The sequence below is a fragment of the Salmo salar genome, chromosome 01 (assembly GCF_965601325.2).
Source record: "Salmo salar chromosome 01, fSalSal1, whole genome shotgun sequence".
Lineage (NCBI taxonomy): Eukaryota > Metazoa > Chordata > Actinopteri > Salmoniformes > Salmonidae > Salmo > Salmo salar.
The window spans coordinates 31,597,646-31,621,092 of NC_138291.1; the positions used below are offsets into that span (position 1 = coordinate 31,597,646).

The following is a 23,447-nucleotide window of genomic DNA, read 5'->3' on the forward strand; positions in this document are numbered from 1 at the left end:
CATGCATTCTAATATTGTATATTTTTTCAATTTGTTCAAGACTCATTCAAGATTTTAGATTCCCTAAAACATGATCACTTTTGAAGTGTTTGTATGATTACAGATAGGGTATTTCATAGTCGTTGGAGATAATAAAAATCCAGTAGGGGGCGCTGAGAGAACGATAATTCTACTGTGTGCATCTCCCCTCTCCACTGCCATGCTCTGCTCCGTGATCATGCTCATTTATCAGACCAAAGAATGATAGGGACTAAGAAAAATATTTGTATAGTTTTATTCAAACAATTTATACCATATAATATTTTTTTTCTGGACAAACACTTCATCACAGTTCAGGCTAAAGGGATCCAGCCAGCACAGCAGTCATCCTAAGGGAGAGGGGCTGGAAGTTTGGGTAGTTACCAATTGTGTTCCTATTGCCAGTCTAGCCCAGGACATCCCCAAACATACACACACTCAACACACACTCAAGCCCAACCCCAAACAAAAAAAAGTTAACTTGGACAGTAAAGAGGCTGGTGCATTGACTGTGTCACAAATAATAGGGTGATGTCATCATTAAGATTTCCCAGCAGTGTTTCACTAGTTCAGGGCGTGTTGTCCTTCTCCATAATATTCTGTGCACCACCTCAAGTGACTCAGAAGCTGCGTTTACACTGCCAGCCCAATTCTGATATTTGTTTTATTTACTGATCTTTTGACCAATCGGATCTGCCCTGAAAAAGATCTGATGTGATTGGGCTGCCTGTGTAAACGCAGCCATTGTACCACTGCTCATAGGATTACTTGCAAATTACTCACTACTCCATGGTTCACTCTGCTCATGACAACTTGCTTGTTTATCATAAAATAGGTCCTGTTCCTTGGATAGTGTAACCGGTCTTGTCAATTGAACCCTAATTAGTCATGTTTCACCCCTCTAAGTCATCCTGGTGAGGGACTGGGGAAGTTCCTGGGCCTATGATGTCTGAAGTCAAATTTAACAGTCACCTTCCTTACATAACAGAACTCTATCACACATCCCCATCAACAGACCACATTAACAGTCCACCCAACAAGCAACCCAAACCCATGTCAGTAGGATCATGTCTGTGGACCTAAAAAGGCAAGCTTCGGAAACGAGCAAATGTCAACTTGAAAGTTTTGAGAACAAAGTAAAACAATGTAAATGTGGGGGTGACAGCAAGTCCTATAATGGATCAATAAAAACATTTGTTGAATTTTTTGGTTGGATATTTCATCTAATGAAGTCCAAGTGCTTCAGCTTAATTTCACTCTTTATACATAGTCTTACTCTTGATTCATCATTCAACATACAGAAACAGATTGGTACAAATTGGTAAACAATGTCTTTACTCCAGATTGTAACAGTATTTTTCTGCTATTACTGGAAAATGCATTTGATTGTAACAGGTTCTTGTGTTAAATATCTTGTACAGTCAGTGTATATCAAAACTAGCTTCGCTAGCCATCTTCTGTTCTGTGACAATCCTGAGAAATCGACCAGATCTACTTAATGTGCCAACAGAACGATCCTGCCTCATAACTTCACATACATTTTGAGCAGTTGCTTTAAATTGCAGTAACATCGTGAAACTAGAAGCAGAGCTATCAGTTTCAAGACCTCTGATACAAAGAAATAAGATTCCCCAGATCAGCATAGGAAATAAAATAAACCCTAATTGACACAACCAAAATGTAAAACATAAAACTTAATACAACAAGCACAGCTAGCACTTCAATAAGAACACACAGGACATGAATTTGGATGAAAGGGGGTGAGACAGCAGAGTTAAGTACTCTATTGGGACCTCCTGAACTGCTCACATATTCCATTCAAGTGATAACCAAATTATTTAAGTTACGATTTAGATCTGTGGAGGTAAGGTAGGACAAAGCAACCACACACACAGAAAATACAAAAATGAACATTCTCTCATTTGAGCACTTAACTAGAAAATATAGGTGCATACTTACATCCACACACACGCATTTACACTTGACTTAGCGTTATACATTTGTCGTTCATTATAACTAATCTCATGTTGCTCGATATATATTGATTGAAAAAAAGAGAAAACATTTCAAATAAAAACACCTAAGCAACCCAGCGATGAGATCAAAGTGCAATGAGATTGTGAAACCTACGTACTGTAGCCAGCTGTATACCTACAACGGGGAGGGGGTTGTTCAGGAGACTGACCCCATGACCTCTGTCACCTCTCCACTGGAACGTTCTGACCTTCAATGCGCCAGGTCAGTGTGGCTGGCACTCAGGTCACGACTCTTTCTCAGATGATTATTTCGCTCCTAGAGTAGGCAGCAGAGAGGGCATAGGGTTCAGAATAGGTTGAAGAACTAAAGAGAAACAGTTCATGTACACGGTCCACATCACAGACAAAACATTCTTCACATTTCCATGGAGAAAAGGTCTGTTTTGCTTGAATATGGAATACAGACAGTTCATGATTGATTACTGTTGCAGTATTTGGGGGAATGTAGTATACAATATAAATGAGATGCTGAAATCTGGTGCACTACTGTATTCTGCAGTCACACCCTTATCGTATGGTAGGTTGGCAGAACCAATATCCCACCATGTAGAATGGTACCATGGTCCAGTGATGCATATTCTCAAATAAATCCAGGCAGATTTATCGTGGTGAACAATTGATAGCAGTCTGTTTATAAAAGGATTAACATTGGAGTCAATTAATGTAGAACGTTGCAAGTAGAATTTTGAATGGTTGCTGTTGATCATCTGGTTGCAGACTACTATACCTGGTTCACCTTAAATCTCATTTCCTCATTACAGCCACATAAATCAACTGTATCATTTCCTACATCTACCGTGCACATCATTCATTACTGTGAGTTGTGACTAAGGGGTTATAGATTAGTGCACACACAATGAGAGACATGTTAGTCATTACATTAGTGACCAGTTTCTGAGATGACTGCACAGGTGGACAGGGGCAAGGGCCAGCTTGACCACAGATCACAACCAAGAGGACCAAGAGGACCATTGGGGAATTGTTGTTTCATAAAGTATCAGAGAGTAGTGTGTAAGAAAGAGGGAGGAAGATAAACACAGGGGATGGTGAGGGAGAAGAGACCCAGAAAAAAAATGGGGAAAGATTGAGTGATGTGAAAGATGGAGCGAGAGAGACAGTTAGGCTCCTTACTTGGTAGAGGTCTCCGGTAGCCTTGTCCACCACGTTTAGAACACCCAGTGAGCTGGCTCGCTTCATGCTGCACCCAGACCAGTGGCATGCAAGGAGATGTCAGTGAGAGCCGGGTTGAGGGGTCAAGAGTCAGGGGTGAGGAGAGGGACATGTGGCCCATGGAGATGGTATGTGGGTTAATAACAAAAATGAGACTCACTCACGGGTTAGTTTCACCAGACAATGCCCCGACACAAATACATAAAGCCATCTCTATGAGCTAAATCATAACATATGGGTTAAAGGACACACAAAGTTGAAGAGAGTGTGACAACAAATTGATTAAAGGGAGTAGTATTCTGCGCCAAATTCATTGAATTCTGTTGATACAGCACTCTACTGTCTCCTGGATAAGAGAGATCATCATAATGGGGATAAATCGTCATTGATAAAGAGTTAGGAACGTTAAAATGGTCTGAGTGATAGACAGAGCAGAAGAGAGGAAAATGAGTCATAAAACAGAATGTCAACAAACAGATGAGGCATGCAGTAGCCATTCACTTGGAAAAGTTTATTAGTCATAAATAAAAACACAGCATAGATAGATAGATGTATTAGAATATTAAAATAAAACCAAATGCCCATGCAGACAAAAATAAGTTCGCAAAAAAAAACACTGATTTTTGAAAATGTGGTTTAAAAATGATGAAATAAAGAAAACAAATAAAATAAAATATGGCTTTCATATGCAGGCATTTCAAAGCAGGCAATTAGTAGTAGTTTGGTCATCTAGAGCTCTTAACCATTCTCTATTTAGTCCTGTCTCTAGGCCAGATTGTCCCTCACAGCTGATTGAGGGTACTCTGTATACACATGGCCGCAGGAAGTTGTTTTGCATTGTGCGTATGTGAGTATTTTTCTCCGCTCATACAGGAGTAATAATGGCCTAGTTCACAATTTTTGTGGAAAAACTATTATTATTATTTTTAAAGCAGATGTTACTTTTTATTCAAATTATAAGGACATAAAATAGAGAATCTCACTGCTGACTGAGGCACTAGGAGTCGGAGTCCTCTGTAGTTTCAGAATCAGTTCGACTAGCTCTGCCTGTCAGCTCAAAGCACTTCCTACACTGGACATATCCACACAGGCAATGTAGTCTGGAATATTTACCCTGTTTCTAGAGCGTGACATTGAGCCACTAAAAGTCTGTACCAGTCACAGTATGTGGCATTCATAGTGTATGCAAGTGAAAATGCACAAGTAACAGGCTCTTGACTGTGTTAGTTAGTGCAACGCTCAGTGGTTCATTAGCTGTGCCAAACAGGCCTCAGAGTTACACCAGAGTTAACCCATAGCAGAGTAGAGATCCCTCCAGGAGCAGGGTGGCTTAGTCTTTTCTGGGGCTCCCGAGTGGCGCAGCGGTCTAAGGCACTGCATCTCAGTGCTAGAGGAGTCACTACAGACCCGGGTTCGATTCCAGGCTGTATCACAACCGGCCGTGATTGGGAGTCCCATAGGGTGGCGCACAATTGGCCCAGCATCGTCCGGGTTAGGGTTTAGCTGGGGTAGGCCATCATTGTAATTCAGAATTTGCCTAGTTAAATAAAAGGTTAAATAAAAACAAAAAGATACAAAAAAGATCTAGTGGCATCTAGTGTGCTACCACTAGATCTTTCTGTATCTTTCTGTATTTACTTAACCTTTATTTAACTAACTGTGCATGAAGGGGTCAAAGGTGAGGAGAATAGTTACCCAGAGTTTTTGGGGTCCCACTCCCGTGAGCTGCCGCCCTTCAGCTTGCGGACCAGTTTCTCACTGCTGCGGCGAATAGAGGCACGGAGTTTACTGAAGGAGCCGCTCCGCTTCAGAGAGCCGGAACCGTCCTGATGAGAGAGGTCAGAGGGTTACTTTCACACTCACATCTTGCATACACACAGGTAGAGACAAACATGCATGCAGAGTTGCACACACCCCCACATGCATGCATACTCAGTACAGATATGTGTGCATGAAAATACAGAGAACTGGTTCAGCAAATTCTTCTGTTTGCATATGTGATGGCCTGTGCATGTGCTTGGTTTTGCATGTGCATCTGATTAGACTCTCTACTGAGACAAAACATGTCGGCCTCATCCGTGTGCTATTCAGAAATGACGCTATAAAGAAATTAGAGAAGCCCTCCAAAAACATCTTATAAGGTTATGCTCACAATAGTTCTCTTGAGCAATGTAAATTCCTTCTAAAGCTTGTCATGCTTTATTCATCTACAACAAGGTAGCAATATCCATCCTGCTATGTTTGATCAGATCTTGGAGTAACAGCTTTTCATGCTCTGTGGTTATTCACATAGCTCTGACCCCTAACCTCTGACCTGTCCACTAGGACACCACCATGGAGAAGAGAAGGAAAAGAAGTAGGGTCACATTACCATGGTCCCGGAGTTGATCTCTACCATCAAGATTTAGACACACACAAACCCCGTTTTACACACCACACACACACACACCCCATTTTACACACACACAAACCCCGTTTTACACACCACACACACACACACACCATTTTACACACACACAAACTCTGTTTTACACACACACACACACCATTTTACACACACACAAACTCCGTTTTACACACACACACACAAACCCCGTTTTACACACACACACACACACACACACACACACACACACCACACACACACACACACACACACACACACACACACACACACACACACACACACACACACACACACACACACACACAGCAGAGAGAAAGAGAGGGAGCACACAGAGAGGCTACAGGCAAAGATGTGGGTGAGCAAAGAGTTACGTTTTATTACAAGTTAAGAGATACATACTATAAGAAGCACAGACAGGACAGAGTAGATTAGTAGGAGCCATAAAGAGAAGTGTCCAGATTCCACGCTGCAGAGTGAGGCATGTCCCACCCCTCTGTCCTATACCACCCTCTACACTCCCCCTCCCCTCCCACCATCTGGCTCTGTATACACAGGAGCTGCATTGTCTTCTGACACCCCCTCCTGATCAGGACATGACAACACTGTTAAGTTTGACATCAATAGGACCATATGGAGCACAGGATCAAACACTACTAAAGAAACTCGACAGCAGCCTAGAGCCACCACGGTACTCTGAGGGAGCATACAGTATGATGATCATGCCACCAACTCATAGAATTCACAGTATGTTAGTTAAATCACTACGAGCAAAAGCAGACCGGTATGCATCATTACTTCTAGTAAATGCTGGAAACGCAACACCACACACACCCTACTGAGAGATAGAACAGATAGAGTGAGGAGACAGAGTATTTAAGTACAGCAAAGAGCAAGATACGGTAATGGTAGGAGGCAGGAGTGGCTTGGTTCTGAGACATAGAGCCCAGCCCCCCTGTCCCCTGGTTCCATTGACAGTGGATAGGAGGATAGAACTAGGGACAGCTTGGCCCAGTAGAGTCGCCAGACAGACAGCCCAGAGGAGGAGAGAAGAGCCTGAAGAGAAGACACAACTGCAAAGCTGGAGGGGTGGCAGGCGAGCTGGCGTCCGTCATGCAGAAGACAAGTACTTAGAACCACAACAAGGCATCTGGGATTATGCCTGCCGGTCAGACAGGGTGAAGAGAGAGAGGGAAAAAAGAAAGAGAGAGAGGTAGACCAATTAAAGGAATACCAAGAGAGGCAGAAGAAGGTATTGAAAAACAGAGATGAAGATGAGGTAGAGTAAAGTGAGAAAATTCGGGAAGAGAAGTAAAGCAGAGCAAGTCAGACAGACAGACAGCAGCAGTCAGCCAGTGTTTCCCCTACAGAGACAGTATTTCTCCAGGTAGGACTGTGGCGGTGCTTTACAACTGCATCAGCACTCAAAATTAGCAACAGCAAAAGAGATTTATAGGGCAAAGGAAACTATAAGAAACCACACAAATCCAGGGACCAAGGGTAAAGTAAAAACAGTAACCTAAAAAGTAATGGAGTGAATTATATCAGTCCTTATGGCACTTGAAAACCTTATCAAGTGCATCCAACTGAAGCAAAGGCAGCATGGATTTAGAATTGCTCATATGACCTCAGAGCCTAAATGGTCAGTTAAAGTATCTCTCAATACACTGAGGTGCTAGCCAGTATGAGCTAACCAGTATCCTGGCCATGCTGGTAAATTTGGTAGTTGTGTCATTTGGAAAGCGAATGAATAGAACTATAGTTAATGAATATAACAGGCTCAATTCAGCCGATCTAAAAAAACGACCAACAATGTGACTATAACCCCAAAATAAACTAAAACGGCTGCCTGTGTGTTCTAACCCAGTTAGGTTTCTATAATAAACATTAGTCAATTCCCTGTACAAAGACATCAGCCATTTTCCACTGCCAAGTTCAGAGGACCTGAAGCTCATCCATGGGCAAATCAAATCAAAGCTCCGGAAAACCCCAAAAAGACGACAAACAAATGGGAAATAGGACTAATGTGGGTGAGAGAACACCAAACAAAGCAGAAGTGAAGGGGGTATTCTTGGAGAGATACTGTGTCTGGAGGAACAGTCTGTCTTATAGCACACTTAAATCATAGTTACACACACACAGTAGTACAGGTTTTACTCAGAGGAAACATCAAGTTAGCCCACCACAGCACTGCATGCACAGACAAAGGGATGCAGACAGTAAACAGACACTCAGAATCAGCTAGAATAATGGGACAGGTTGAATGCTGTCCCACCACTCTGGCTGGTAATAACCTGCCACTGGATGCAGGGAAAAAGACAGCAGGGGTACTGTATCACAATCATCATACATGTTTAAGTCTGTCCATCCATCCTTACCAGTATGTACTATGTGTGTCTGACAGAGGTTTCAGCTCTACAGGTCACACAAACACACACTGTGTCTGAGCAAACACACACACACACACACACACACACACACACACACACACACACACACACACACACACACACACACACACACACACACACACACACACACACACACACACACACGCACACACACACACACACACACACACACACACACGCGCACGCGCACACACACCTAAGCAGCGACCAATGGGCAGGAGAGGCACATACAGTACAGTAAACACAAACACACATGATGAAAGTGTCAGAGGGACATTGAAGATGTACAGTACAGAGCCCACATGCATCAGTAGTGATGAGAACATGAATGAGTCACCATAGCGACAGAGGTGTTGTTTAACACACAGGTTAGTGTCTGACTGAGACAGTCCGATAGGTGAGCAGTACAGTAGAGAACACAGGTTACGAATGTGCCTGAGCCCAGTCTCCCCAGAGCCTTGAGCTGAGGGCAGACCAGGCAGGCAGGGGACTCCAAGGAGGAGATGCTGATTGGTTGTCTTGGGCACTATGGCTACTGTTGCTATGGGAGCAGGACAGTTCTGAATAGCAGACTACAGCAGAGAGTGTGGTGTGGTTTGCAAACATATGCTGTGACCAAGAGGACTTTACTGCAGTAATCGGATAGAGCCAGTGGGAATAGCATACAGTTGTCAGACTAATGCATGGAAAGGACGTGGTCATGTGTGCAATATGCTGTTTACTGAAAACAAAATAGAACCATACAAAACATATGGCTTCTATACTAGACACAGTAACTTGCTGGCACAAAGGTCTGAGAAGTCATTTTATGTAAGCAGCTGGAGTGTTCACTCAGTTGAGGACTATAAGCATGAGTGTAGACTAGAAGCATGAGTGTAGACTAGAAGCATGAGTGTAGACTAGAAGCATGAGTGTAGACTAGAAGCATAAGTGTAGACTAGAAGCATGAGTGTAGACTAGAAGCATGAGTGTAGACTAGAAGCATGAGTGTAGACTAGAAGCATGAGTGTAGACTAGAAGCATGAGTGTAGACTAGAAGCATGAGTGTAGACTAGAAGCATGAGTGTAGACTAGAAGCATGAGTGTAGACTAGAAGCATGAGTGTAGAACAGAGGAGGTGATTATAACTACAAACTAGCCAGACAGTCAATCAGCATTATAACTAATAGCTATCACACAAATAATATGGAGTCATATAGAATCTAGGACATTTACCACCAAGGTTACCACTGGCAACTCAGTCCTCATCAAATAATTGACAAGTTGTAGAGGAGATGCACTTTAAGAGTAGGTAAGAAATAACTTTACATGTTCAGTAATATCCTCGACAGAAGCCACTGTTCACTGCTCATTAGTAGCTTAAATAAATCATCAATTGCAATGTATAATCTTAACATTGATCATTTCTAGAGACGTTTTCAAAGCAAATAGAGAAATCAGATGAGATATTAATCACAAAGCCAATCATATCAAATATTTTCCTTCCCAATTGGGCTTTTCTCTAGGAGGATCTAAGGGGTGTGTCTGTACCCCTCCCTACTCCCTGTGTGTGGCCTGGGCTGTGTACTGTACTTACCCCGTTCCACTCCACGCTCATACTCACTTCCTCGCCCCCGTCCGGGCCACTCTCGTACTTGACTGTGGCGTCGGAGGTCAGGCTCTCACGGCTCCACTGCTTCTCCCGCGCCTCTGGCTCGCTCAGAACATCCGCCACACGCTGTTTGTGCACCGTGTCCAGACCCTGGCCATGTGGACAGGAAACACACACATTATGAACCAAATAAACACGTACAAACACAGAAAAAAACATTCTCAGTGATCAACATCGCATCATGTGTTGGATTTTGTTATGGATTGGTTTACAACAGACTCTCCAAGACCTGCTAGTATTTCAGTTTAGACAGCTGGACCAATGATACTCCTCCAGTCTGTTCACATCCGGTTTCACATTACCCTGGGCTGGCAAATCTATTATTCAGGCAGGTAAGTGGCAGAAGAGGACAGTGGTCACACCTGTTTTCTGGAGCGCATAGCGGCCTCTTCTAGGGTCTCTGCCGCCTCAAATTTACCCTGCCGCCTGTAGAGGGCGCCCAGGTTCTTCAGGGTGGTGGTCACTGTGGGGCTGGCGGACAGACATTATAAACACATCATGAACTAATGTAATCAAATACAGGTCCATAGGCATACCACTACAGTTTCCATACTTAATACTGACCTGTCTACTTTACAGGCTTTGTACCAGCCTCCATACTCTGCGAACGGGGAGCTGTCCTGCTGCTTTCCCTAGAGATGAACCACCACATCCATCAGCTGTCAGGATTTAAGGACTTCAAACGCTAACGACAGAGATCTACCACCATAGTAAAATGGTTGGTCATTAATTAACAGCATAAATATCCCAGCTAATTCTTGACAAATGACACGGAACCGCGAAAGGAGATTTGGATTACATCAGATATGAAAATATGAAATTAGCCCGATTTTCGAGATCGTTAATGCGCCCCCAAAATACATGAGTGTTCAGAGTGTTTTGTGGTGGTAATTTGAGAGATTACGGTCGGTCACGATTTCTTCTTCAGCCGTCTAAATCGATAAACCTTTCACACCGTGACGGAAACACTTTCCCCTGTCAGTTGTGAAAGTTCATCCACAGCATCAGCAGTGACTAATACCATGGCCCTTAGTGAAAGTGGACTCTCCATCTCTCACACACACACACACACACACACACACACACACACACACACACACACACACACACACACACACACACACACACACACACACACACACACACACACACACACACACACACACACACACACACACACACACACACACACACAGTCTCTCACCTTGCTCTGTTCCTCTCTCTCCTCTGCATGCATCCAAATGGGTTTGTTCTCATCTGCAGTCAGAGACAAACAACAACCAACACACGCAGGTAAAATAGGGGTTAAGACACACGCAGGTAAAATAAAAATATTGACTGACATTCAGGCAGACAGCAGGGTATGGTCTGGCTCAAACCATTACAACATTCAACTGAAAGGTCATTGTTGTTTTCAGAAGCTTTTCAACTAAAATGAAGAACATTCACCTTTACATCAAACGACAGACGATACTTGATTACTGTGTGTGTCTTACCGTCTACAGAGCCAAACTCCCTCTCATGTGCGCGGGTAAGGATCTCTTTGTACAGAGTTTCAGCCTGCTTGAACTTCCCCTGCTTCAGGTAACAGGACGCCTGTGAGAGGAAGAGAGAGACCGAATGTAAGAATATGACCTTCAAAACGTAAGAAACTCTTCTTCTCATTACTCATTCTAAAAGGTGCAGTCATCACTCAAAGTCAGTAATCTCTTAACCCCTATGTGACCCTCTCACCAGGTTGTTCTTGGTCTTGGCAACGTTGGGGTCGTCAGGGCCCAGTTTGGTCTGGTAGATCTCCAGGGCCCGCTGGTAGTAGTACTCCACCTCCTCGTACTTGCCCTGGTTCTGACACAGCAGGGCCAGGTTGTTCAGCTGCTTGGCCACATCCGGGTGGTCCTTACCCAGAACCTGGGCAGGAGAAGATGGGGGGAGGCCATGTTAATATAACAAAACAGTGAGTAATAAAGCAATAATGGTTCACGCTAATCAAACCATCTCAAAGTGAAAGGATGAAAAGGGAATACTTATAACAACAGAAAGAGACCCCATCACCATTACTTTGAACAGAATAATTACATTTACATTTACATTTTAGTCATTTAGCAGACGCTCTTATCCAGAGCGACTTACAAATTGGTGCATTCACCTATAATATCCAGTGGAACAACCACTTTACAATAGTGCATCTAAATCTTTTAAGGGGGGGGGTTAGAAGGATTACTTTATCCTATCCCAGGTATTCCTTGAAGAGGTGGGGTTTCAGGTGTCTCCGGAAGGTGGTGATTGACTCCGCTGTCCTGGCGTCGTGAGGGAGCTTGTTCCACCATTGGGGTGCCAGAGCAGCGAACAGTTTTGACTGGGCTGAGCGGGAACTGTGCTTCCTCAGAGGTAGGGAGGCGAGCAGGCCAGAGGTGGATGAACGGAGTGCCCTTGTTTGGGTGTAGGGCCTGATCAGAGCCTGAAGGTACGGAGGTGCCGTTCCCCTCACAGCTCCGTAGGCAAGCACCATGGTCTTGTAGCGGATGCGAGCTTCGACTGGAAGCCAGTGGAGAGAGCGGAGGAGCGGGGTGACGTGAGAGAACTTGGGAAGGTTGAACACCAGACGGGCTGCGGCGTTCTGGATGAGTTGTAGGGGTTTAATGGCACAGGCAGGGAGCCCAGCCAACAGCGAGTTGCAGTAATCCAGACGGGAGATGACAAGTGCCTGGATTAGGACCTGCGCCGCTTCCTGTGTGAGGCAGGGTCGTACTCTGCGAATGTTGTAGAGCATGAACCTACAGGATCGGGTCACCGCCTTGATGTTGGTGGAGAACGACAGGGTGTTGTCCAGGGTCACGCCAAGGCTCTTAGCACTCTGGGAGGAGGACACAAGGGAGTTGTCAACCGTGATGGCGAGATCATGGAACGGGCAGTCCTTCCCCGGGCAGTTCTGTCCTTTATGTGATCTGTCTGGACCATTAGATAGGCGGGTGAAGTCAGAGCAGAGCTGGAGGAGAGGTGTCATTAAGGGGTTGGGTGAGGAAGGAGAACAGAGCTGAGGGCTAACTCTGTTTCTCTGACTGACTCACTGAGAGAAAGACACAGAGACTGGGAGTTAGGAGTGAGAGGCTCACTGCTCATTAGCAGGGGAATGATGATCTTCCCTCCCTCTATGCAGTGAGTGACAGAGGCCTGGGTTGGAGAGGCTTGCTGATTAAATCAAATCAAATTTTATTTCTCACATGTGCCGAAAACAACAGGTAAACCTTACAGTGAAATGCTTACTTACAAGTCCTTAATCAACAATGCAGTTTTAAGAAAATACCAACAAAAAAAAGCAAGACATAAGAATAACAAATAATTAAAGAGCAGCAGTAAATAACAATAGCAGGGCTATCTACAGGGAGTACTGGTGTCGAGGGGGGGGGGGGGGGGGGTACAATGCAAATTGTCTGGGTAGCCATTTGATTAGCTGTTCAGAAGTGTTATAGCTTGGGGGTAGAATCAGTTAAGGAGCCTCTTGGACCTAGACTTGGTGCTCCGGAATCACTTGCTGTGCGGTAGCAGAGAGAACAGTCTATGACTGGGGTGACTGGAGACTTTGACAATTTTTAGGGCCTTCCTCTGACACCGCCTGGTATAGAGATCCTGGATGGCAGGAAGCATGGCCCCAGTGATGTACTGGGCCGTACGCACTACCCTCTGTAGTGCCTTGCGGTCGGAGGCCGAGCAGTTGCCATACCAGGCAGTGATGCAACCAGTCAGGATGCTCCGGATGGAGCAGCTGTAAAAACTTTTGAGGATCTGAGGACCCATGCCAAATCTTTTCAGTCTCCTGAGGGGGAATAGGTTTTGTCGTGCCCTCTTCACGACTGTCTTGGTGTGCTTGGACCATGTTAGTTTGTTGTTGATGTGGACACCAATGAACTTGTAGCTCTCAACCTGCTCCACTACAGCCCCGTCCATGAGAATGGGGACGTGCTCCGTCCTCCTTTTCCTGTAGTCCACAATCATCTCCTTTGTCTTGATCATGTTGAGGGAGAGGTTGTTGTCCTGATCAGGTCAGGTCTCTGACCTCCTCCCTATAGGCTGTCTCATCGTTGTTGGTGATCAGGCACTGTTGTGTCATCGGCAAACTTAATGATGGTGTTGGAGTTGTGCCTGGCCGTGCAGTCATGAGTGAACAGGGAGTACAGGAGGGGACTGAGCACGCACCCCTGTGTTGAGAATCAACGTGGCGGATGTGTGGTTACCTACCCTCACCACCTAGGGGCGGCTCGTCAGGAAGTCCAGGATCCAGTTGCAGAGGGAAGTGTTTAGTCCCAGGGTCCTTAGCTTAGTGATGAGCTTTGAGGGCACTATGGTGTTGAACGCTGAGCTGTAGTCAATAAATAGCATTCTCACGTAGGTGGTCCTTTTGTCCAGGTGTGAATGGGCAGTGTGGAGTGTAATAGAGATTGCATCATCTGTAGATCTGTTGATGCGGTATGCAAATTGAAGTGGGTCTAGGGTTTTTGGGATGATGGTGTTGATGTGAGCCATGACCAGCCTTTCAAAGCATTTCATGTCTACAGACGTGAGTGCTACAGGTCGGTAGTCATTAGGAGGTAGTCTCTCTGACTTAGACCTGAGACGATAAACCAAAAATGATCGATACCGACCATAATGAACACTTATCGCAGGCATGTTTCTGATATCGTTCATTACGATAAGTAGCCTATACTAGAGAAGTTTTAAAAGAAATACATTTACTAATATGGGTGATGTTAATGGGACACGTGATGGTTACAACCATCAGACTAGTTGTAGTAGTTTAAAGTATCATAAAAAAAAACTGTGGTGCACATTAATGTTATAAACTTATCGTTCCGTTTATCGTTATTGCATCAATTCAGGCAATTTATTGCGATTTTTGTCCATGTCGTCCAGCTCCACTCTGATTGACGGTTTCTGTCCGAATTATCAATAGCAACCTGTGCTCCTGGACGTGTACGAGCCTCACTCCCCCTCTCTCCTGTGAAGCTTCTACGTGGATTTGAAGGGTTTACTGTTAACATCATTAGAAGTATAGGATTTCAAAAAGGAAACAACTGCTTGGTCTGGGTGATATATTGAGAGAGTTTTATTGAGGAGTGCTTCTGTTTAACTCCAGACCAGGCTAGTGCATGTTACTGGGGAACTTTTTAGAGAGACCCTCCCTCCTCCTCCTCCTCCTTCTAATCTTCATCCCTAGGGATATACCAAGGACTGAGGCAGCTCACACAGTGGGAAAAGCGCTTGCTATTAAAAGAGAGAACTGCAGGAAAATTCCTCCTGCATCAGCAAAGCCTTCTTCCTTCCTCTGTTGCCGAAAGCTGGGTGGCAAATCGCTAAGCTCAAGAGAGAGCTTTATCATCAGTTTAAGAAGTGGAAAATATAAATAAAATGTCTCCGCTGTCCTTAAGCTCTAGCACAGACGACATCACAGAGGGAGTAGACATGTCATTCTTAGCACAGAGGGAGAATGAGAGGAAAAGGCACAAAGGGAGAGAGCGAGAGAGTGAAACAGAAAGGGAGATAGATAAATAGAGAGACTGCACTTTGCATCTCCAGGACTGCTGAGCTTCTCCTTTATAAGCATCCCATTTTGTGCAGCCAAAACTAATGAACCCTCCAAGGACTTTACTCTCTCCAAAGTCACAGTTCCTCTTTGAACAACACAAAGCTATAGGGAGGCTTGGGAGGAGGGAGCGGATGCAGGGGAGAACATATAGTCAGAAAATAAATGTTTAAAGTTGTGTTTAACTAAGAGGGAAACTTTCGAAAGAACAGCAACGTCCTTTGAAACTTGAGCAAGATATATTTGGAGAGGAGCAGGAATCAGGATTGTTCTGCAGTGTTAGCACTCCATTCCCACAATGCCTTGTAGTGACCAGTGCCCTCTGACCCACCTTCTCCCGGATCTCCAGAGCCCGCTTGCAAAGTGGCTCCGCCTCTTTGTACTTCCCCCGTTTCCCGTAGAGCACGGCCAGGTTGTTGAGTGTAGCAGCCACCTGACACACACACAGACACACAGACACACAGAAATAGAAAGAAAACACTCTTAGGACAGTCTTAAATCATCTGTGCATGTATAATTGAGTGTCCACAAGGCTCAACCACGGCAGCAGAGCGCAACTGATCAGGTGAATTTAACCAATTAGAGGCGTAACCGACGGATGAGAGGAAGACAAGGAGGGGAAACACAAAGTGATTACTGCGATGTAATTATATCCCAATCAGCAGGATGAATCTCCACCACGTGTATATCACTCAAACCACCAGACCACTGAGACCCCAGAGGGACCCACAGTGATCTTTGATTTAGACTAGGGTGGTCTGGGGCCCACATGTGACAGACACGAGGGGGTGATAGAGAGCCTAACCTCTGCTGCTCTGAGTCTGCACTGAGGGAACTGGAGGTCCAGGGAGAGTCAGAGACACAAGCCTGTTGGGGTCGACACAGTTAGTGGACCTTCCATGCTGGCTGGTTAGAGAAATACTGCTGCGACACAGAGATTGATGAGAAACCACACTCACCGCTGGATGGTCCCTGCCCAGAGTTTTCTCCCTGATCGCCAGAGCGTCATTCAGCAGGTTGGCTGCCTCTTTGTATTTGTTCTGGTCCCTGATAGAGGAGAGAGAAAGAGAGAGAGGACTCATGGGGCATGTTACCGTGGTTTCTCTGACAATGAGGTCTATTACCACAGGGCAGTGTTGTAGTACTCGAGTCCAGGACTCTGACTTCACTCGGACTAAAGTCGTTATTTTCATATTGTTGGAAATCTACTTTTAGCACTACCAAGGGACTCAAGTATAAATGATTCGGACACCACGGACTTGACCTCGAGGTTTAGCGACTTGACTACATCCCTGCCACAGGGTGTCAAGTACAAGTTTGACAACATTGGGGATCGTAACCAAGTCTCTCCCCACATAAACAACCATTTTGTCCAACACAACCCTTTGTTATGGATTAATGTTTTGTCTTGGATAGACCCATATTAAGCATTGTCAGGTTTAAAAACATGCAATGCAATCAATTATTCTTCCCATTTCCCAGAACTAGCAGCTGACAATTCTTACTATACAAGCTGACATCTTGTCCAATCAGGATCAAACATACACCAAGTGTACAAACCATTAGGAGTGACATAGACTGACCAGGTGAATCCACGTGAAAGTTATGATCCCTTACTGATGTCACCTGTTAAAGCCACTTCAATCAGTGTAGATGAAGGGGAGGAGACAGGTTAAAGAAGGACTTTTTGAGCCTTGAGACATGGATTGTGTGTGTGTGCCATTCAGAGGGTGAATGTGCAAGACAAAATATTGAAGTGCCTTTGAACGGGGTATGGTAGGTAAGTGCCAGGCGCACCAGTTTGAGTGTGTCAAGAACTGCAACACTGCTGGGTTTTTCACGTTCAACAGTTTGCCATGTGTATCAAGAATGGTCCACCACCCAACACACATCCAGCCAATTGAGTCAACATGGGCCAGCATCCCTGTGGAATGTTTTCGACACCTTGTAGACTCCATGCCCCGATGAAGTGAGGCTGTTCTGAGAGCCAAAGGGGGTGCAACTCAATATTAGGAAGGTGTTCCTAATGTTTTGTACACTCGGTGTATATTGACTATAATTGATCCACAGCCAATACCAACCACCACGGCCCACCTCCCCACCCCAGAGCCCCTTCCCCGGGCTGACCTGTAGACCAGGGCCAGGATGTTGAGCATGGTGGCCACGTCAGGGTGGTCGTGTCCGGAGGTTTTCTCCAGGTCCTCCAGGGCCTGTTTGCAGAGGGGCACAGCCACCTCGTAGCGGCCCTGGGAGGCGTATTGGATCACCAGGTTGTGAAGGGTCCTGAGGCGGGCCGGGATCTCATAACCACCCTGCTGGGCCGCGGCTGCTGCTGCACTACCGTGGGGCTGCTGGACTGGATACACACAGAGGCGGAGGAGGGCGGGCGAGGGGTTAAACATAACATAAACTATACTCACATAGACTACACACGCGCACACACAAAATTACTGCTGGAGTGGAGAAACTGAGACACTGTACAGGCACATATGAAGTATGTTGGGTCGGGAAACCATCCAAATGTCTCATATCACTGCATGAGAGATTGTGTGAAAATATGTACGGTTGAGGTGTGTGTGTGTGTGTGTGTGTTATAAGGGAGAGGTCTGGAAACCACCTGATTGGGTTTCTCATTAGACGCCCACAGCTCTGTACTGACTCTGAAGGAGGGCCAATGGGCTGAAGAAGCAGTGGTCCTCTGCAGTAATAACCCTCCCCACCACACCCAAAGTACCAAAAATGTCTCCAGTAACAAATGATCCCTGGTGTTCCATAGAGCTAAGACTGTTTGCAAGTCCGCGACAAGAATGACAAATTCTATCGACATGCATGGAAAAGCTAGGGCTGGCACAATTACTGTGTAACCAATGGTTACGGATGAAGACCGTCATGAAAATAAAATAACCGTCAAAATAAATATATACACACACAGGGTCATTCAGAAGGTATTCACACCCCTTGACTTCTTCCACATTTTGTTGTTTTAAAATGGATTAAATTAAGATTGTGTGTGTCACTGGCCTACACACAATACCTCACAATAATTTTTTGAAATGTTTACAAATTGATAAAAAATTTAAAGTTGAAATGTCTTGAGTCAATAAGTATTCAGCCCCTTTGTTACGGCAAGCCTAAATAAGTTCAGGAGTAAACATTTGATAACAAGTCACATAATAAGTTGCTTGGACTGTGTTCAATAGTAGTGCTTAAGATGATTTTTGAATGACTACCTCATCTCTGCACCCCACACATACAATTACAGTATGTGTAAGGTCCCTCAGTTGAGCAGTGAATTTCAAACCAACACAGATTCAACCATAAAGACCATGGAGGTTTTCTCATGCCTCGCAAACATGGGCACCTACTGGTAGATGGGAAAAAAATTAACAGCAGACATTGAATACCCCTTTGAGCATGGTGCAGTTATTAATTACACTTTAGATGGTGTATCAATACACCCAGTCTCTACAAAGAAACAGGTTTCCTTCCTAACTCAGTTGCGTGACAGGAAGGAAACCGCTCAGGAATTTCAGGCCAATGGTGACTTTAAAACAGTTACAGTTTAATGGCTGTGATAGGAGAAAATGTAGGATGGATCAACAACATTGTAGTTACTCCACAATACTGAACTAATTGACAGATTGAAATGAAGGAAGCCGGTACAGAATCAAAATATTCCAAAACATGCATCCTGTTTGCAACAAGGCACTAAAGTAATACAGCAAAAACTGTGGCAAATCAATTCACTTTTTGTCCTGAATACAAAGTGTTATGTTTGGGGCAAATCCAATAAAACACATTACTGAGTACCACTCTCCATAATTTCAAGCAAAGTGGTTGCTGCATCATGTTATGGGTATGCTTGTAATCGTTAAGGACCTGGGAGTTTTTCAGGATAAAAAAGAAACGGAATGGAGCTAAGCACAGGCAAATTCTGCCTGGTCTGATGAATCCCGGTTCCTGTTGTGTCCTGCTGATGGCAGAGTCAGGATTTGGCCTAAGCAACATAAGTCCATGGCCACATCCTGCCTGGTGTCAATGGTACAGCGGTGGTCTAATGGTGTGGGGAATATTGTCCTGGCACACGTTAAGTGCCTTGATATCAATTGAGCAACATTTTCATGCCCAAAGAATTCAGGCTGTTCTGGAAGCAAAGGGGGGTCCGACCCAGTACTAGATGGGTCTACCTAATAAACTGGCCTTTGAGTGTGTATGTACAGTGCCTTGCGAATGTATTCGGCCCCCTTGAACTTTTCGACCTTTTGCCACATTTCAGGCTTCAAACATAAAGATATAAAACTGTAATTTTTTGTGAAGAATCAACAACAAGTGGGACACAATCATGAAGTGGAACGAAATTTATTGGATATTTCAAACTTTTTTAACAAATAAAAAACTGAAAAATTGGGCGTGCAAAATTATTCAGCCCCCTTAAATTAATACTTTGTAGCGCCACCTTTTGCTGCGATTACAGCTGTAAGTCGCTTGGGGTATGTCTCTATCAGTTTTGCACATCGAGAGAGACTGACATTTTTGCCCATTCCTCCTTGCAAAACAGCTCGAGCTCAGTGAGGTTGGATGGAGAGCGTTTGTGAACAGCAGTTTTCAGTTCTTTCCACAGATTCTCGATTGGATTCAGGTCTGGACTTTGACTTGGCCATTCTAACACCTGGATATGTTTATTTGTGAACCATTCCATTGTAGATTTTGCTTTATGTTTTGGATAATTGTCTTGTTGGAAGACAAATCTCCGTCCCAGTCTCAGGTCTTTTGCAGACTCCATCAGGTTTTCTTCCAGAATGGTCCTGTATTTGGCTCCATCCATCTTCCCATCAATTTTAACCATCTTCCCTGCCCCTGCTGAAGAAAAGCAGGCCCAAACCATGATGCTGCCACCACCATGTTTGACAGTGGGGATGGTGTGTTCAGGGTGATGAGCTGTGTTGCTTTTACGCCAAACATAATGTTTTGCATTGTTGCCAAAAAGTTCGATTTTGGTTTCATCTGACCAGAGCACCTTCTTCCACATGTTTGGTGTGTCTCCCAGGTGGCTAGTGGCAAACTTTAAACGACACTTTTTATGGATATCTTTAAGAAATGGCTTTCTTCTTGCCACTCTTCCATAAAGGCCAGATTTGTGCAGTATACGACTGATTGTTGTCCTATGGACAGAGTCTCCCACCTCGGCTGTAGATCTCTGCAGTTCATCCAGAGTGATCATGGGCCTCTTGGCTGCATCTCTGATCAGTCTTCTCCTTGTATGAGCTGAAAGTTTAGAGGGACGGCCAGGTCTTCATAGATTTGCAGTGGTCTGATACTCCTTCCATTTCAATATTATCGCTTGCACAGTGCTCCTTGGGATGTTTAAAGCTTGGGAAATCTTTTTGTATCCAAATCCGGCTTTAAACTTCTCCACAACAGTATCTCAGACCTGCCTGGTGTGTTCCTTGTTCTTCATGATGCTCTCTGCGCTTTAAACGGACCTCTGAGACTATCACAGAGCAGGTGCATTTATACAGAGACTTGATTACACACAGGTGGATTCTATTTATCATCATTAGTCATTTAGGTCAACATTGGATCATTCAGAGATCCTCACTGAACTTCTGGAGAGAGTTTGCTGCACTGAAAGTAAAGGGGCTGAATAATTTTGCACGCCCAATTTTTCAGTTTTTCATTTGTTAAAAAAGTTTGAAGTATCCAATAAATTTCGTTCCACTTCATAATTGTGTCCCACTTGTTGTTGATTCTTCACAAAAAATTACAGTTTTATATCTTTATGTTTGAGGCCTGAAATGTGGCAAAACGTCGAAAAGTTCAAGGGGGCCGAATACTTTCGCAAGGCACTGCATATACAGTGCCTTCGGAAAGTATTCAGACCCCTTAACTTTTTCCACATTTTGTTACATTACAGCCTTATTCTAAAATGGATTAAAAATAAATAAATCCTCAGTAATTTACACACAATACCCCATAATGACAAAGTGAAAACAGGTTTTTAGAAATGTTTGCATATGTATTCAAAATAAAAAAACAGAAATACCTTATTTACATAATTATTCAGACCCTTTGCTATAATTGAGCACAGGTGCATCCAGTTTCAATTGATCATCTTGGAGATGTTTCTACAACTTGATTGGAGCCCACCTGTGGTAAATTCAATTGATTGGACATGATTTGGAAAGGCACACCCCTGTCTATATAAGGTCCCACAGTTGACAGTGCATGTCAGAGCAAAAACCAAGCCATGAGGTCGAAGGAATTGTCCGTAGAGCTCCGAGACAGGATTGTGTCGAGGCACAGATCTGGGGAAGGGTACCAAAACATTTCTGCAGCATTGCAGGTCCCCAAGAACACAGTGTCCTCCATCATTCTTAAATGGAAGAAGTTTGGAAACACTAAGACTCTTCCTAGAGCTGGCAACCCGGCCGAACTGAGCAATCGGGGAGAAGGGCCTTGGTCAGGGAGGTGACCAAGAACCCGATGGTCACTCTGATAGAGCTCTAGAGTTCGTCTGTGGAGATGGGAAAACCATCCAGAAGGACAACCATTTCTGCAGCACTCCACCAATGACTCTCAGACCTAAATGACTCTCAGACCATGAGAAACAAGATTCTCTGGTCTTATGAAATCAAGATTGAACTCTTTAGCCTGAATGCCAAGCGTCACATCTGCAGGAAACCTGGCACCATCCCTACGGTGAAGCATGGTGGTGGCAGAATCATGCTGTGGGATATCTTTCAGTGGCAGGGACTAGGAGACTAGTCAGGATTGAGGCAAAGATGAATGGGGCAAAGTACAGAAAGATCCTTGATGCAAACCTGCTCCAGAGCGCTCAGGACTGGGGCCAAGGTTCACCTTCCAACAGGACGATGACCCTAAGCACACATCCAAGAAAATGCAGAAGTGGCTTCGGGACAAGTCTATGAATATCCTTGAGTGGCCCAGCCAAAGCCCGGACTTGAACCCGATCGAACATCTCTGGAGAGACCTGAAAATAGCTGTGCAGCAATGCTCCCCGTACAACCTGACAGAGCTTGAGAGGATCTGCAGAGAAGAATGGGAGAAACTCCCCAAATACAGGTGTGCCAAGCTTGTAGCGTCATACCCAAGAAGACTGAAGACTGTAATCGCTGCCAAAGGTGCTTCAACAAAGTATTGAGTAAAAGGTCTGAATATCTAAATCTAATACGTTTTTTTTACAATTTTTATAAATTAGCAAACATTTCAAAAAAACTGTTTTTACTTTGTCATTATGGGGTATTGTGTGTAGACTGATGAGGGAAAAAAACAATTGAATACATTTTAGAATAAGGCTGTAACCTAACAAAGTGTGGAAAATGTCAATGGGTCTGAATACTTTCCGAAGGCACTATATATTTATATTATTTTCGTGAGGAACAAACAGCTAACTGAAGACGGGGCATTCGTGCGGTTGAGCCTGTTCTGGTTGTCACTCGTTACCACAGCAACAAAGTCATGATTATGGCTAAACCCCACCTATTTCTACAAAGGAACTTCTTAAAATCTTAATTTAAATTTAACCTTAACCACAATGCTAACCTTATGCCTAATCTTAAATTAAGACCAAAAAGCTAGATTTTTTACAATATACACAAAAGTTTTAGAACACCTACTCATTCAAAGGATTTTCTTTATTTTTACTTTTTTCTACATTGTAGAATAATAGTGAAGACATCAAGACTATGAAATAACACATATGGAATCATGTAGTAACCACATTTTTTTTTAACAAATCAAAATCTATTTTATATTTGAGATTCTTCAAATAGCCACCCTTTGCCTTGATGACAGCGTCGCACACTGTTGGCATTGTCTCAACCAGCTTCACCTGGAATGCTTTTCCAACAGTCTTGAAGGAGTTCCCACATATGCTGAGCACTTGTTGGCTGATTTCCCTTCACTCATATAACCAATCCTGACATTGTGGCTGTGGTAACTTGTGACAACCTGGCCGCCAGTCGACCCAATATTGACTCGAATTGGAATCCCCGTTCTATTCATTCTATTTCTATGGCAGCACATGCAGTCAGGAACGGTTATTACAGTCATTAATAACTTAATTTGGCTGGCCAATTATGGTCATCCAAAACTCCATGATCGTCACAGCCCCAGGCAAAGCCAAACATATCCAATAGACTTGAAAAGGTAGCGCTGC

At 44.2% G+C, this 23,447-nt stretch overlaps 1 protein-coding gene across 10 annotated transcripts in view; it reads right to left on the bottom strand.

Moving 5' to 3' along the window:
- Window positions 1-258: 258 nt before the first annotated feature.
- Window positions 259-23,447, bottom strand: part of LOC100380464 (kinesin light chain 1) — a 39,584-nt gene continuing 16,395 nt past the window's right edge. For 2 of the 10 annotated variants that reach the window (XM_082955351.1, XM_082955355.1), the window contains exons 5-15: window positions 17,396-17,624; window positions 16,228-16,315; window positions 15,600-15,701; window positions 11,425-11,598; window positions 11,187-11,286; window positions 10,895-10,947; window positions 10,255-10,322; window positions 10,053-10,161; window positions 9,616-9,780; window positions 4,920-5,050; window positions 3,715-4,761 (exon numbers count right to left, since the gene is read on the bottom strand). In XM_082955351.1, coding sequence (XP_082811477.1) covers window positions 4,512-4,761; window positions 4,920-5,050; window positions 9,616-9,780; window positions 10,053-10,161; window positions 10,255-10,322; window positions 10,895-10,947; window positions 11,187-11,286; window positions 11,425-11,598; window positions 15,600-15,701; window positions 16,228-16,315; window positions 17,396-17,624 — 1,469 coding nt within the window. In that variant the 3' untranslated portion in view covers window positions 3,715-4,511. Of the gene's footprint in view, window positions 2,311-3,185; window positions 3,253-3,714; window positions 4,762-4,919; window positions 5,051-5,981; window positions 6,791-9,615; window positions 9,781-10,052; window positions 10,162-10,254; window positions 10,323-10,894; window positions 10,948-11,186; window positions 11,287-11,424; window positions 11,599-15,599; window positions 15,702-16,073; window positions 16,136-16,227; window positions 16,316-17,395; window positions 17,625-23,447 lie in introns of those variants that run through there. The other 8 variants (XM_014171030.3, XM_014170859.3, XM_014171114.3 and 5 more) reach the window with 8 other exon arrangements.